Source organism: Microcebus murinus, chromosome 16 (genome assembly GCF_040939455.1).
Source record: "Microcebus murinus isolate Inina chromosome 16, M.murinus_Inina_mat1.0, whole genome shotgun sequence".
NCBI lineage: Eukaryota > Metazoa > Chordata > Mammalia > Primates > Cheirogaleidae > Microcebus > Microcebus murinus.
The window spans coordinates 6,067,855-6,082,058 of record NC_134119.1 but is presented as its reverse complement, the minus strand read 5'-3'; the positions used below and the strand labels follow the sequence as shown (position 1 = coordinate 6,082,058).

The 14,204-nt window shown below is 46.5% G+C and overlaps 2 protein-coding genes across 3 annotated transcripts in view; both read left to right on the top strand.

Moving 5' to 3' along the window:
• The window catches only part of RTF2 (replication termination factor 2), a 45,465-nt gene extending 40,062 nt beyond the window's left edge, over window positions 1-5,403 (top strand). The window contains exons 6-9 of the mRNA XM_012748519.3: window positions 94-207; window positions 3,955-4,009; window positions 4,124-4,219; window positions 5,092-5,403. Of these exons, the coding sequence (XP_012603973.2) occupies window positions 94-207; window positions 3,955-4,009; window positions 4,124-4,219; window positions 5,092-5,270 (444 nt within the window). The 3' untranslated portion in view covers window positions 5,271-5,403. The remainder of the gene's footprint in view (window positions 1-93; window positions 208-3,954; window positions 4,010-4,123; window positions 4,220-5,091) is intronic.
• Window positions 5,404-8,963: 3,560 nt separating this feature from the next.
• On the top strand, window positions 8,964-12,625 carry FAM209A (family with sequence similarity 209 member A). Of its 2 annotated transcripts, XR_012923667.1 has the most exons (3): window positions 8,964-9,649; window positions 10,611-10,968; window positions 12,159-12,625. XR_012923667.1 is itself a non-coding variant. In XM_012748520.3 (2 exons), exons 1-2 carry the CDS (start codon window positions 9,401-9,403, stop codon window positions 10,872-10,874), a joined length of 513 nt encoding a protein of 170 aa, XP_012603974.1. In that variant the 5' UTR covers window positions 8,964-9,400; the 3' UTR covers window positions 10,875-12,625. The 2 variants fall into 2 exon arrangements, 1 of the variants encoding a protein (XP_012603974.1); XM_012748520.3 differs by having other exon boundaries at window positions 10,611-12,625.
• The last annotated feature ends 1,579 nt before the right edge of the window (window positions 12,626-14,204 follow it).

Here is a 14,204-nt window from a genome sequence, read left to right as displayed (position 1 = left end):
GGGCCAGTGCCTGGGGCTAGGAGTCAGGGACTGAAGGGTAGCTTCCCTCTGCTCGGTTGACAGAATCTGTCTTCTCTTGTTGACGCTCTCCAGTGTGGGGCTGCCTTCCAGGAGGACGACGTCATCGTGCTCAATGGCACCAAGGAGGACGTGGAAGTGCTGAAGACAAGGATGGAGGAGAGAAGGCTACGAGCAAAGCTGGAAAAGGTAATGGAAGGTTTTGCCTCTACCTCTCACCTTGCAAGCTTCTTGGATGCACGTAGAGTCTTCAGGCCCTGCCCAGCCTCTGCCCCAGAGCCAATTGCAAAGCACCAAACTGCACGTTACTGGCAGCTGCTTAGGGGTTTGCAGTGATCAAGGTGATTTTTATAACCTAGAAAGTCCTGGGCTCTGGAAACAGATTCCAGTCATGGCTCAGCCACGGCCTGACCATGCTGGGCACAGCAGTTCTACCCTTCCATGCTCAGCTTTGTCATCAGTGAAATGCGATAGTAACAGCACCTGTGTAGGACACAGGGCTGGCAGGAGGATTCAAAGGATCATGCTCCTAAAGCTCCAATGCAGAGCACAGCCCTAGAGAGCCCTCGGGAAAAGACAGCAACCACAATTGCTGTCACTGTCACTGATTTTAAATGGTATGTACTAGGTTTCCGTAACTCGTAAAACAAGGGAAAAGTGAAAAGTCACCATCATCCCAGCAAATCTAAAGATCACGTGCTGGCCAGATCTGAATGTGCACAAGAGTCACCCAGCAACCTGGGTTCTGACAGGCCTAGGTGGGCCCTGAGAGCCCGCCTTTCTCACCCACTCCCTGGGCATGTCGATGCAGCCCCTTAAGGACACACTTTGAGTAGCAAGGAGCTAAATAGCCTTCTCACAAATGGAAGCTGTCTCCCTCGCCTTCCTGAGCCCTTCTGCTGGAGGGGCTGGGTCTGGTCACAGTGAGAGGCGCTGTGGGAGCCCAGCGACACTGCTGGTGATGAGACTGAAGCTCTGGTGCACATGTGAACGTTAAGGCTTTGTTTTGTGGTCCAGGTTTGGAACCAGATTCCAGAAGCAGTGGAAATCATTGCTTAATGATATGACATAATGAGCAGGCTCAATACAATTTATCAGCCTAGAAATCATTCAGTGTGCCATCGATTGTGGTTCCAGAAGTTAATTTTATTAGCTGTTAAGTGTTTCCAGATGATAGTTATGTAATCCAGGTTGTTTGGGAATGGCAGATTTTTCATTCTGTAAAACAAAGGCTCAGGGTAAACTGGGGATAAAACTTTATATGATCAGAACTAAGGCAAAAGAATGCTTAAAGTATTAGAAATTAATTTCAATATCCTGAGGACATAAAATCTTGAGAAAAGAAAAAATACCCTGCCTTTGCATGGGTACGCATTTACAAGTATCAGTCTAAGGTGAGAGCGATGTCGTAGTTTAAGATTTTTCAGAGGTTTAGGGTTTTTTTTTTATCATAATAGAAGAAGGGACAAGACCATATCACCCTGAAATAATATATAATTTGTGCTTGTGAGGCTTAAAGCTGCTCCAAGAGCACATGGTAGCAGTGTTCTCATTTTGCACAGATCTGAAATGATCAGCAAGAGGCTAATCCATTTGCATTTATTCCTTTTATCATTTTACCTGGGTAGAAAATAATGCATGTAAATGGTTCTATAGTACAAAGAATTGTGCCTGATCTTTATAAACAAATGCCAATACAAATATGCTGTGGAGCAGTTTTATAAGATGTTAATACAACATTCATGAGAAATATTTAAAGAGCTGCTTCACCATCTAAGTGCTGCATTAAAGTTAAAAAAACAAATATAGGCCGGGCGCGGTGGCTCACGCCTGTAATCCTAGCACTCTGGGAGGCCGAGGCGGGCGGATTGCTCAAGGTCAGGAGTTCAAAACCAGCCTGAGCGAGACCCCGTCTCTACCATAAAAATAGAAAGAAATTAATTGGCCAACTAATATATATAATATAAAAAAAATCAGCCGGGCATGGTGGCTTGTGCCTGTAGTCCCAGCTACTCGGGAGGCTGAGGCAGGAGGATCACTTGAGCCCAGGAGTTTGAGGTTGCTGTGAGCTAAGCTGATGCCACGGCACTCACTCTAGCCTAGGCAAGAAAGCGAGACTCTGTCTCAAAAAAAAAAAAAAAAAAAAAAAAAAAAAACAAATATATACATAAGTGTGTTAACTCTAAGTTGGTTTTCTAAATTACTACAATTTCATTATTATAAGAGAATGAAGAGCAGAAAAGAAGAGAAAAAGAAAGCTTGAGATATTTTTTACAAAATCCTTTTTGACGCTCCCCAAAAGGTCCCTTTGTTCTTTATTGCTACCATTGAGCAAGCTCAGTTTGTAAAAATCACAAAAAGAGAAAAATTGCATTTTAAAGGAACCTCCTGGAGATTTTCATAAAGCCTGTGAGACCGACCATTTTACTCTGGTGAGTTATCTGTCACAGACTTACTGCCAAGTTGTTCAAAGCCCAGTGGAACTAAGATGCCCCTCTCTGCAAAATACTCACTGGAGCTTCTGGGAATGCCTCTTAGATACTGCTACCAGGATACCAAAATATTTCCCAAATATACTCGCAGCTGGAAGCAGGACACAACATTTCCTCTAACTCCTCATTGCTCATGCTTTTCAGATAACCTCAGCTGCTAATGGAGGCCTTAGATATTAATCAGTGGTTGTTTCTGTTTGTTTGAAGGACTATCAGCCTTCACAAATTTGAGGGCATGCAATGTATGTGTGAAATGAAAAGAAGGTTTTTGTTTTGTACAGAGTTATAAATCACATTGCATGTATATGTTACAAGTTCAAGGTCATTGCCTGAGAAATTCTTTTTTTCAATGTTTTCTGGTGATGGGGGCCTTCTGAAGTATTTAGGCTGCATATCTTTAGCGCCACCTTTTGGATATTTAGGAAACTGCCTTTTTTTTTTTTTTTTTTTTTTTGAGATAGTCTCACTCTCTTGCACGGGCTAGAGTGCCCTGGCGTCAGCCTAGCTCACAGCAACCTCAAACTCCTGGGCTCAAGTGATCCTCTTGCCCCAGCCTCCCAGGTAGCTGGACTACAAGCACATGCCACCATGCCCGGCTAATTTTTTTTTCTATTTTTAGTTTGGCTAATTTCTATTTAGTAGAGAAGGGGTCTCACTCTTGCTCAGGCTGGTCTCAAACTCCTGAGCTCAAGCAGTCCTCCCACCTCAGCCTCCCAGAGTGCTAGGATTATAGGCGTGAGCCACTGCACCTGGCCAAAACTGACATTTTTAAAGTAGATTGTACATAGTCCCATTTGTCATTTCTGTGATTGAATCGGTTCTAACACAGTTGTGTAGTTTTAAAATGGTTAGTTAATTTTTTATTCTTGCTGACCAAAATATCTATTATGAGTAACAAAATTCTAGTGCCAGAAAATCTAACAAGAATAATGCAGAGTTCATGACAATTAGCTAAAATGTCCTCAAGCACTAATAGTTAAATAAACAAATATCAAAACAGTTTGACAGCTTTGAAAAAGTTATTAATACTAGAATAGGTAAGATTTAGTACCTGTGTATGCTGGCTGGACTTTGCATATTCATATATACTTTGTGTTATTACTCATTTAATTGCTCTTTTGTGTACAGTAGTCAACATTAATATTGGTATTACAGAAATCTGTTATCTTTGTAAAAATGAGAATATGATTTTGGGAATGTAAATATAAAATTAAGTAAGATCTGTACAGATATATTCTATGTGAAACAAAAGTGTATAACTGGAAACATGCAAAGGATTAAGGTTTAGAATTTATGAATATCAAAGCCTTCTTCAGGATGAGTTACCTGCCTTACATAACCCACATCGGCCTGTCGAGCAGGGTCGCAGGACAAGGGCAGCCACACTGGCACTGAAACAGAGTGAATCTGAGCATATCCTCCAACGTCCTCTTTCTTTTTACAGAAAACAAAGAAACCCAAAGCAGCAGAGTCTATTTCAAAATCAGATGTTGTCGAAGGTAAGATATTATAAGAGGTCCTTATTTTATCAAAATAAAACTGTAGGGCTGTTTCCTAAAATAAGTTCATGCTTTTGTTTTGATTTTGTTTCTCTTACTTTGTTTCTTTTACAGAAGCCCCAGGGCCATCAAAAGTTAAAGCAGAGAAGCCTGAAGAAACCAGCCTTGATTCTAGAGAGAAGAAAACCAACTCCGCTCCCAGGAGCGCAGGTGGGTGCTACTGCAGCTGTTCAGGCAGCCGGAAACCAGAGCTTGCGTCCCGGTGGCACTGCAGTGAGTGGAAGAGAAAACTCAAGCTCATCCTAAGTCATGTCTCTAGATGGCCATTGAGCTCTCTCGGGGGGGTAATAAGACATATTTAACACACCCCTTCATCAGGAGCCCTGGCAGGATTGATGGGGTCTGGGCAGAAATGCTGACTGTTCAGTTTTCCTGTTGAGTAAGCGCTTGGTGTCAGTCTTTAAAGGCTGCAACAAGAACTGGCTCAAGGATTGGGCAGGAATATTCCCACCATCTAAACAGTGGGGGTTTTCACAGGCTGCACACATGCCTCTTAGAGGCCCTTCCCTCTGCCTACCTCTTGGCCAAGGGTCACAGTTTCTCCTAAAACTCAAGTATATTTAACTCGAGGAAAATAACATTTATTTCACAAAAAGAAAGATTCGTTAGGTAAAAGAACATGTGGTCAGGTCTTGTGTTATAAATAGCATCCACAATGGCAGATGGTTCTAGACCTGGCGCTACATGTGGGAGTGTCACTCAGGTTCCTGTAACTCCATATCCTCCCTGTAAAGCAGGCCCTGCCTCATGAGGATGCTCTAATGTAACCCATTTGTGGTGCTGGGACCAGTGCCTAGCACAGAGCAAGGAGTGGTCAGTAGGATATTAAGTGATAGCTTTCCGCGTCGTAGCTGTCTGTTTTGTGGGAGTTGGCAAGTAAGGTCATTATGTGCTTTAGCGTTCACCAGCGGAAGTAGGAGAACACCTGGGCGCAGCAACCGACATGCTTCCCTTCTGAGAATTTGATGTTTGGAATGATCTTTAGTCCCAGCCCTAAAGATTTGGGCTTTTCATTTTTCCAGCAACAAATGAGAGCTCTTCTGGAAAAGCCAAGAAGCCCCTGTGTGGAGCCATGAAGAGGTCCATCGCAGAGAGTGAAGAATCAGAAGCCTACAAGTCCCTCTTCACCACCCACAGCTCGGCCAAGCGCTCCAAGGAGGAGTCAGCCCACTGGGTCACCCACACGTCCTACTGCTTCTGAAGCCCTCGCCTGCGCTCCTCCCTCCAAGAAGGTTCTTGTTAGTTTCCCTGTAGGCCGGTTGTGATTCTCTGATCGTAGCATGTATTCTCTGGTGTCGTTCCTTTGCACGGTGTCATAAACTTGTCCTCAATAACCTTGGAGCCGGCGTGGTCACTCTTGCTGTGAGGAGCATTGGTTCTGGGGGGCCATGGTGGGTGACTGCAGAGTGACTGTCCTCCTCTCCTGCAAGCCCAAGTTCATACTCACCTCCACCTGCAGGTGCACTTGGACCGCTGGAAGGTCGTGTTGGCTGCACTTCTTATGCTTGCAATCACGAGAAACTCCGGGTTTCTTCTGGGTGTGTGATTGGCTCATTTTGACTAAAATTCTAATGATTTTGCTGCCAGTGGTAAATCAAGTAGGGCAAGTGAAGCTGAGCTTTCAAAGGGACAAGTTTCAAATACACTCTGCCTCCCAGGGGCTCTGAAGGGCCTCGACCCTCTGCTCCCACCCTGGAAGGAGCCGGAAGCCCTGCTGCTCTGGGGCGTGGGGAGTCCTCCCTGTCTCTTTGTTTGGAAGATAGCAGAGACTTAGCTGGGCACCTAATGATTTGGTACAAAAATAAAGCTGCTCTGCCTTTTCTCTCATCTGTCCGTACTTTTTCCTTCCCTGCCTTGCACTCACGCCTCACGCTTCGGTAAGAACAGGGCGGCCTTTGCCCCGATGGTGATGGGTCACCCACGACGTCCCGCGCATTCCACCTTTTCTCCCCTCAGCAAAAGGTAAAACAGGGAGTTGTACATAAAATTGGTACATTTTCTCCATCCATAGTGTGTGTTGAAGTCAGTACTTACTGGAACTTTTCATGAGACTGTTGGTGATGGACCAAGAGCCCCCAGGCCTGAACACTGCTAGAAAGTGCTAGAACATACATGGTGGCATTATTGAGACGATTCTCTGTACTGGATCCCAGAGCCCTGGGCTTCCTTCAGAAGCAGGGGAAGGAGCCAGGGAGGACGGCGAGAGGGTGGGAGGCGAGCAGGCAGGTCTGTGCCCACGTGGGCGTGGGCATGATGGGGGTTCCAGGGAGTCGGGGGAAGCCCCTGTGCTCTCTAAAACCCCATGCGGGGCTCTGCTTCACAGGTGGGCGGGTTTGGCCCCAAGGACACTTTGACATTGTGTGGAAGCATTTTAATCAAAATTGTATTAACCAATGGATTTTTGTTGCGGACTTTCCAGAATAAACTCAAGTTAGGCATTTTATTTCCCTGATCAATTTTCTACACAGCCCAGTTAAACCATTTTCTAATTGTTGCTGAGTTTTTTTCCTTTCTTTCTTTTGTTAAATTACTTTAGTAACAATTTGTTCCTTTTTTAATTGGTTACAATTATTTTCTCTCATAATCAATTCTTCTCTATTTTAACTATACAGAGAAAATTTGACCAATCCTTTTAGTCAAATTTTACTTATTACAGTTTCTGCCATCATGAGGTATTCTTGTTATTTTCATGACCTTTATTTCTATAAGTTCAATTTTCCTAATTTTAGCCTTAATCAACTTTATTTTGCATTGATTATTTTGACTGTGTCCAGTTTTTTCCGGTAACCCAGTCACAGTGTCCTCAACCTCAAAACTTCAGTGTCTCCAATTGCTGTGCTTCCAGCCTCCCTGGAATACTCAGCGGCCTCCCTCCCGCTGCCCCAGGGGTTATCCCTGGGGAGGGAGAAGGGCTTCCCAGGAGGGTCCTAGCCAGCCTTTACTGTTTAGCAAAGGCATCACCTCTTCGGGGCTCCTACCCCACTGTACCCACCCCTGTGCAAGTGCCCGGCGCGATGGCACCGAGGGCGGGCAGAGCTCATGGCTGGCGTGGTGTTCAGGGCTCCCCGAGGAGCCAGGCACTGATCGGCCTCATGTGCTGGGGCCCCACAGCAACCCAGGGAGGTGGGACAGTGGCCGTCACCCCCGTCTTATAGGTGAGGTGCCTGAGGCTTTGCAGTTCTGCTGGTCATGCCCCTCACGGGGCTGTGTCTCCCATTGCGACGTCTTCCACAGATACGCTGGAGGGGGCTGCGGGAGGCTCCCGCGGAGGGTTCTGGGGCCGAGGTTCAGGCACTGGGCCTGGCAGGCAAGAGGAGATCCGCCTGCTTCCTCTGCCCGCCCAGGCCCAGGCCGCTTTTCCAGAGGCGAGAGAGCTGGGCGGAGAAAACCGAGAGGATGAAGAGACTCTAAAATGTGTCTGTCTTTTAGCTTCCCACTGTCCTTTATTCCCAAGAAATGAAATTAACACCTCCCCAAAATGAACCGAGAAGATGTCACTCAACCCTAGGAACCTTTTGACCCTGAGAGAAGTTTGGCTCCAAGATCTTCCTGGCGCTTACCTGCCTTTCCACAGGTCCTGTTCTACTGAAAAGTAATCTAGGCTTTCGAGCACAATGCAGAAAAAATGTAATTCCTACTGTTAAATATACTGAACGTTTCCAAATACTGAAAATCACGTGTGGGAGAACTTTCTGGGTATTCCTTTTGTTTGGGGTCATTCATGTCACTGAGTCTGTTTGCCCCTCACTGCATCAAGACACCGTAACCACCGAATTACAGAGCGCCGTCTGGGGCAGGTGACTTAAAATACAGGCTGCGTGCAGTCAGGGGCCCCTCGGGACGCTCGGCGGTTGGCGCTCAGAGCAGCCGGAATGGGGAGGCTGGGAACCGGACACTGGATGCCGAGGACGCGCCTCCAAACTGAGGTCGGGCACCCTCCTCACTTGGCCTCTCTGGAGTCCTGGCCACCAGGGGAGGGGGGCGTGGGTTCAGTAGTGGAACCTATTTGCTCACTAGCCCTTAGGACCTGCCTCTCTCCAGGCCCCGCCAGGGGGGTCTGACAGGAAGCCCCCACCCCCAGCCCATGCTGAGCTGTGCTCCTGCAGAGGAATCTGTGCACCACCGGGCCCCTTTTGGTTTTTCAGAACAGTCTCATGGAACGTCTTTGTTGCTCCCCTGAGCTCAACACAGTTTAAGGCACAATGAGGGTGCTCAGCAGACCGTGATTATTCTTTTAGACTCAGCAGAAAATTGAACTCCTTCCGTAGGAAGATTGCTCTACGGGTGACCCGGCGGAACAAGTGCAAGCCTGCTGTTCCGTTAACCAGGACTTCTTGCTTCGTGGCATTTAACGACTATGGTTTCAGACACACTGGGGAGTCCTAGGTTTATTCCCAGCATCGGGCTATGTTGTCAAACAAGCTGTTCCTTCTTACTTGGGGGTCTTCACACAGGCCTAGGTGTCAGCCCCCTCCCCATGTTACCTGGCCACCTCCTAATCATCTCTCCAGCTCCACCCAGATGTCTTTTTTCTGGAAAGTCTTCCTGGATAACCTAATTTAGAGTAGCCTAGCCCCTTTGTTCTCCTCTCTAAAGCTGTCTGTTCTTATCACAATGTTAATTAAGTAAAATGTGCTCTTAACCCAGGGACTACACCCTCGGTAGGGTCAGTGGTGGTGTGAGACAATAGGGAGTGCTGGGGACTGCGGAGAGAACGCGGCCACCAAGGGCAGCTCCCGACTGGCTCCAGCAGAGTGGCCCGTGGGAGTGTGGGCCCAGTGCTACCAGCCAGGAAGCCAGAAATCTGGAGTTCTTAAATGAAGTTCCCTTCAACGTGTGAAGCTGGAAAGCAATTATTTTTAGAAACAATGTAGGCCAAACAAAATACACCAGCAGCTCTTAGTTTGTAGCCTGTGGTTTAATATCTTTCTTTTCCACTCGGCCCTCAGCTCCACGGGGCACATTGTGTCTCTCCGCTGCTCACCACGATGTCCGGATCAAACAAATGAAAAACAGAAATAGCTGATGTCCTCTCCCCACAGAGCCGCGGGGTCAGAAAGAATGTACTGGCAAGGAGGTGGCAACCCCTCTTCCCTATCCTCTCTCTTTTGTTGCCTGCTGGAAATTTCCCCATCTCCCTTTAAGTCTTCCTCCTGGGCTACCACTGTGAACCTCATTATCCTGTACCCTGAAGTCATCACAATGGACAGGTGGCTTCTGGCTCAGGGCCCTCTGTGACATCACCAACGTCCCAGCCCTGGGTGCCTGTCTCCCAGTTGCGAGGACAAGCAAACCCACCATGAGCGACTTCCTGCCCTGCCTCTGCTCACCATGCGGACGCTGAAATGGTTCTTGTTCCTGCCTCTGTGCCTGTCCTGCGGCTACGCCTTTATGTTTTCTTCTCTGAGAGATAAGGCCAAAGAACCCCCCGGGAAGGTCCCTTGCGGGGGCCACTTTCGGATCAGACAGAATCTACCGGAGCATGCCCAAGGCTGGCTCGGGAGCAAGTGGCTGTGGCTTTTTTTCGTTTTTGTGCTCTATGTGATACTGAAGTTTCGAGGAGATAGTGAGAAGAATAAGGTAAGGATAAAAAAGTTAGGTTTTTTGTACACCGCATTGATGCAATCTCGGACTCAGACAAACAGATGTGCTAGTCAGGTTAGGCAGGACTGTGAAGTGTGATGACTTTGAATGGAAAGTGCCTACCTCATGGTCCTGGGCAAAGTTGGCAAATTTGCTTCCCCATGTGTCCTTAGTGAAGACAGTAGTTCCCAAATCCACAGAGGTTGGGACAAACAGTTGAAAATGACATTTTGCTTATTGGCTCACAATTATTCCTGTTAATTGAATTTTTGCAAGTTGAGAAGAGATTCAAGAATTTATGGTGTGTTTCAGGTTTCAGCATTATTCAAAGAGCCAGATTCCTCATCCCCTGATTTTTTAAAATTTTCCTAGTGTTTGACTTATAAATTTTTGAACTCAGTGGAAATGATATCATTGTCGCAAGGAAATATGAGTCCTAGACTAAAGGGATAAATGTATAAAGTAGTAACAACTGGCCCCCAAAGTGACTAAACAATTCTTTCAGGTAGAAGGGGACAGGGAGAGAAATACTTCAATGTGTTCTCTCTTAGATAGACCCAACACTTCATGATACTGTGTCCAAATGTCTAGAGCAGGGGTTGGCAAACTTTTCCTGCAAAGGGCCAGATAGTAAAGATTTTGAGCCTGGTGAGCCATATGGTCTTTGTTGCAACTGCTCCACTCTGCCGTTGTAGGATGAAAATAGCCATAGACAGTATGCACATGAATGAGCATGGCCATGTTCCTATAAAACTTTACTTACAATGACAGATGGACCAGATTTGGCCATAGTTTGCCAATGCCTGGACTAGAGCAATGCTAGAGCCATCCTCTCTTAGATGCCTGGACTAGAGCAATACCAGGGCCGCCTTCTCTTAGATGAGCCCAGCTCTCTCGGAACTGTGTCAAAACCAACAAAGTCAACGGTATTACTCACCTTGAATATCTTTCTTGACAGGAGCAGAATCCTCCTGCCCTTCGAGGTTGTTCATTACGCTCTCCACTAAAGAAAAATCAAAATGCTTCCCCCAGCAAAGACTATGCGTTCAATACCTTGACCCAACTCGAGATGGACCTTGTGAAATTTGTGTCCAAGGTGCGGAATCTTAAGGTCGCCATGGCAACTGGCAGTAACCTCAAGCTTCCAAGCTCAGAGGTACCCGGAGATCCACACAATAATATTACAATATATGAGATATGGGGAGAAGAAGACTCTGACTGAATGGATTTGTGTCAAAGTAGGAGAGAAAAAAGTTTGAGTGTTGACAAACAGTATGCAAACTAATAAAACTATTCTGAAGAAAAAGAATTCCCACGTAAGACCTTGCTTGTTTTTGTTTTTGTTTTTTTTTTAACTAGAAGAAAAAGATGAATGTGAGGCAGTAGCCATAGCAGTTGTTGTTTGTTTTGTCTCTCTCACTCCCTGTGGAGCTGCAGGGGGTGAGAAGTGTATCGAAAGCTGCACAGAGAGAGTTACATGACGACATTCTTGCCCTTGGTGGCCGTGGGCACTGTAGGATGATGAGGCTGTGGTAACTTGATAAGATACTCATACCATTTTCACAGAAACTCTTGTTTTCTTCTTTGTAATATCTGTGTAAAATAAGGAACCGATTTTTATCTTTATGATTTATTACATTACAAAGGACAACTTTACAGGTTTAAAGTCAATTAATGGTTCAATTAGGAGGAATATATTCTAGAATCATTTGATTTTCTTGCCACTAGAAGAGTCATTTTATTCATTCTATCATATGGATTCCATGTATTGACTTTGTCTTCCAAAAAACTTTTTGTCTTCCAAAAAACTAGCAGTTACATATGTCTATAGTTGGATTAAGAAAAAGAACAGTTCATACTTTCGGTGTCACTGGAGTTTTGGATACAGATGAGCTAACCAGGGGCTCCCAGATCAGTTGATGTGTTCTTTCTAATACTTATGAACAATACAGATTTTTGGCATGGTAGTATGGCTAATGGAACTCTACATTTACTCAAGGCTGTTAAAACTGGCTTCCTAGCTCCTGGGCCCAGCTTGCCTCACCTGGGCCAATCTGATGGTTTTGTAGACATGCTCATGCAGGCCCAGACAGGGAAGTCCGTTGTGGGAAACCACAGAAATTCCCTTATTTTCACTTCGATCCGAACTTCTGTGCTCCTGACAGAGAAGTCCTGAGTCTCTGTCACCTCCCTTCCAGCCACAACAAGTTCCTTCCCACTGTCGGAGCAGAGTCTACAGGATCTGTCCCCTCCCAGCTGCACCATGCCAAGCTCATTTCTGCCTCAGGGCCTTTGCACATGGCCCCTGTCTCTAGGAGCGTTCCTCCAGATACCACATTGCTGGCTGCTACGCCTGTCGTTCCGGTCTTTGCTCAGCAGTCGCTCCTCGGAGAGGCCCTCCTGTCTCTTAGCACAGGATCCTGCTTTATTCTCTTTGTAGCACCTGTCACTGTGGGACATGATGCTTTTTATTAACCTGTTTCTTGTTTATCCCTTCTCCCCATAGACAAGGACTGTGATATTGTGATTCATAATAAGAAATGGATATTTGGTCCTTGCCCCTCCCCATTTCCTGGCACATGACTTCTAAAACCCCTGGAATCTCCAAAGCAATGGCTGGTCACTGGGGGCTCCCTGACAGCCTCAGGGAGGGCTGAGATGATGCCAGCGGCCAATGATGTAACGACTCGTGCCTACAGAATGAAGCCTCCATGAAAACCCAAAAGGACAGGGTTTGGAGTTGGGGGTAGCTGAACTCTCGGGTTCCTGGAGGGTGCTGTGCCCAGACAGGGCGTGGGAGCCCCACATGCCCTGCCTCAGGCCTTGCCCTGTGTCTCTCTTCCGTCTGGCTGTCCATCTGTGTCCTTTGTAACATCTTATTTTTATTTTTATTATTTTTTTGAGACAGAGTCTCACTTTGTTGCCCAGGCTATGTAACATCTTTATAATAAATGAGTAAACATGCATAACGTATTTCCCTGAGTTCTGTGCGATGCTACTGTAGCAAATTAATCAAACCAGAGGAGGGGGCCGTGGAACTCCCAGTTTATAGCCGTTGGTCAGAAGTTCGGGTCGACTTGGGGCTTGCAGTTGTCATGGGAAGTGGGGAGCGGTCTTGGGAACTGAGCCCTCCACCTGTGGGGTCCGACACTGGCCCCCAGGAGACAGCGTCAGCATAGAACGAATCTGACGACCCCAGCTGATGTCCGCTGGGGAATATCCTGCCTGGTGTGCAGGAAAATCCCCCACGTGCACGTGGTGACCAGAGTAGAGTGCGGTTTGTGTGAGAGCAGGAGAAATGGGTTTGTTTTCGTTTCTTTTACAGGGATGTGACCATCGTGTTTGCAGCTACATCCTCAGAATTGGGAACAGGGCTTGGCATATGAGGGACACTCAATATAAATTTTTCAAAACCCTTTTATTTTGGACTCATTTCAGACTTATAGAAAAGTTGCAACAGTAGTGTGGAGAGGTCCTGTGTGCCTTTCACCCGACTCTCGCTAATGATGACATCCTACCCAACCGCAGCACCAACAGGAAGACCTGGAACTCAACACAGTACTGTGACAGCTGGATCGGAATTTCCCTCATTAATGAAATTCACTCCATTAATGCCCTCTCTCTGTTCCAGAACCAGCCCAGCACCCCACACTGCATCGACTTATTCCTCCTTGGTCCCCTCTAATGTGTGACAGTCCTCAGTCTTTCCTTGTTTTTATGACTTTGACGGTGATCAGTTGTTTGGCACAGCTGGCCATTGACCAACACAGGAGCTTGGGGTGCCCTGAGCCCCCTGTGCAGTTGAAAATCCACGTAAACTTTGGACCCCCCAGCTGTTGGCCAGAAGCATTACCAATAGCATAAACAGTCAACAGATATTTATATATAAAGAAAATCATAAGGAGAAGAAAATGTATTTACTATTCATGGAGTGGAAGTGGATCATAAAGGTCTCCTCATCCTCAGAGTCTTTGAGTTGAGTTGTCTGAGAAGGAAGAAAGGGGTTGGTCTTGCTGTCTTGGGAGCAGCAGAGGAGGAAGAAAATCTGCAATAAGTAGACCCACACAGTTCACACCCATGTTATTCAAGAATCAACTGTAGAATGATGAATAGTGATCAAATGCCAGCCTGTAATCCTAGCACTCTGGGAGGCCAAGATGGGAGGATCACTTGAGGTCACGAGTTCGAGAACAGCCTGAGCAAGATTGAGACCCCATCTCTACCAAAAATAGAAAAAGTTAGCCAGGTGTGGCGGCATGCACCTGTAGTCCCAGCTACTTGGGAGGCTAAGGCAGGAGGATCGCTTGAGCCCAAGGAATTGGAGGTTGCAGGGAGCTGTGATGATGCCACTGCACTCTAGCCTGGGCAACAGAGTGAGACCATGTCTCAAAAAAAATGGTGATCAGTGATTTGGTAGAATGTCCCTTGATTTGGGTTTGAAGGATGCTTTCTCATGCTAGGAATGAGGCTTTGCATTTGTGGCAAGATCCCAGAGAAGCGTCAGCGTCCTCAGTGCATCTCATCAGGGCTCGTGTGTGCGCCCTCACCCTGG

Excerpts from the sequence above, each read along its gene's own strand:
- FAM209A (XM_012748520.3), top strand. The coding sequence starts at position 9,401 with ATGCGGACGCTGAAATGGTTCTTGTTCCTGCCTCTGTGCCTGTCCTGC. Across the intron at positions 9,650-10,610 it reads GAGATAGTGAGAAGAATAAG|GAGCAGAATCCTCCTGCCCT; the intron begins GTAAGGATAAAA and ends CTTTCTTGACAG.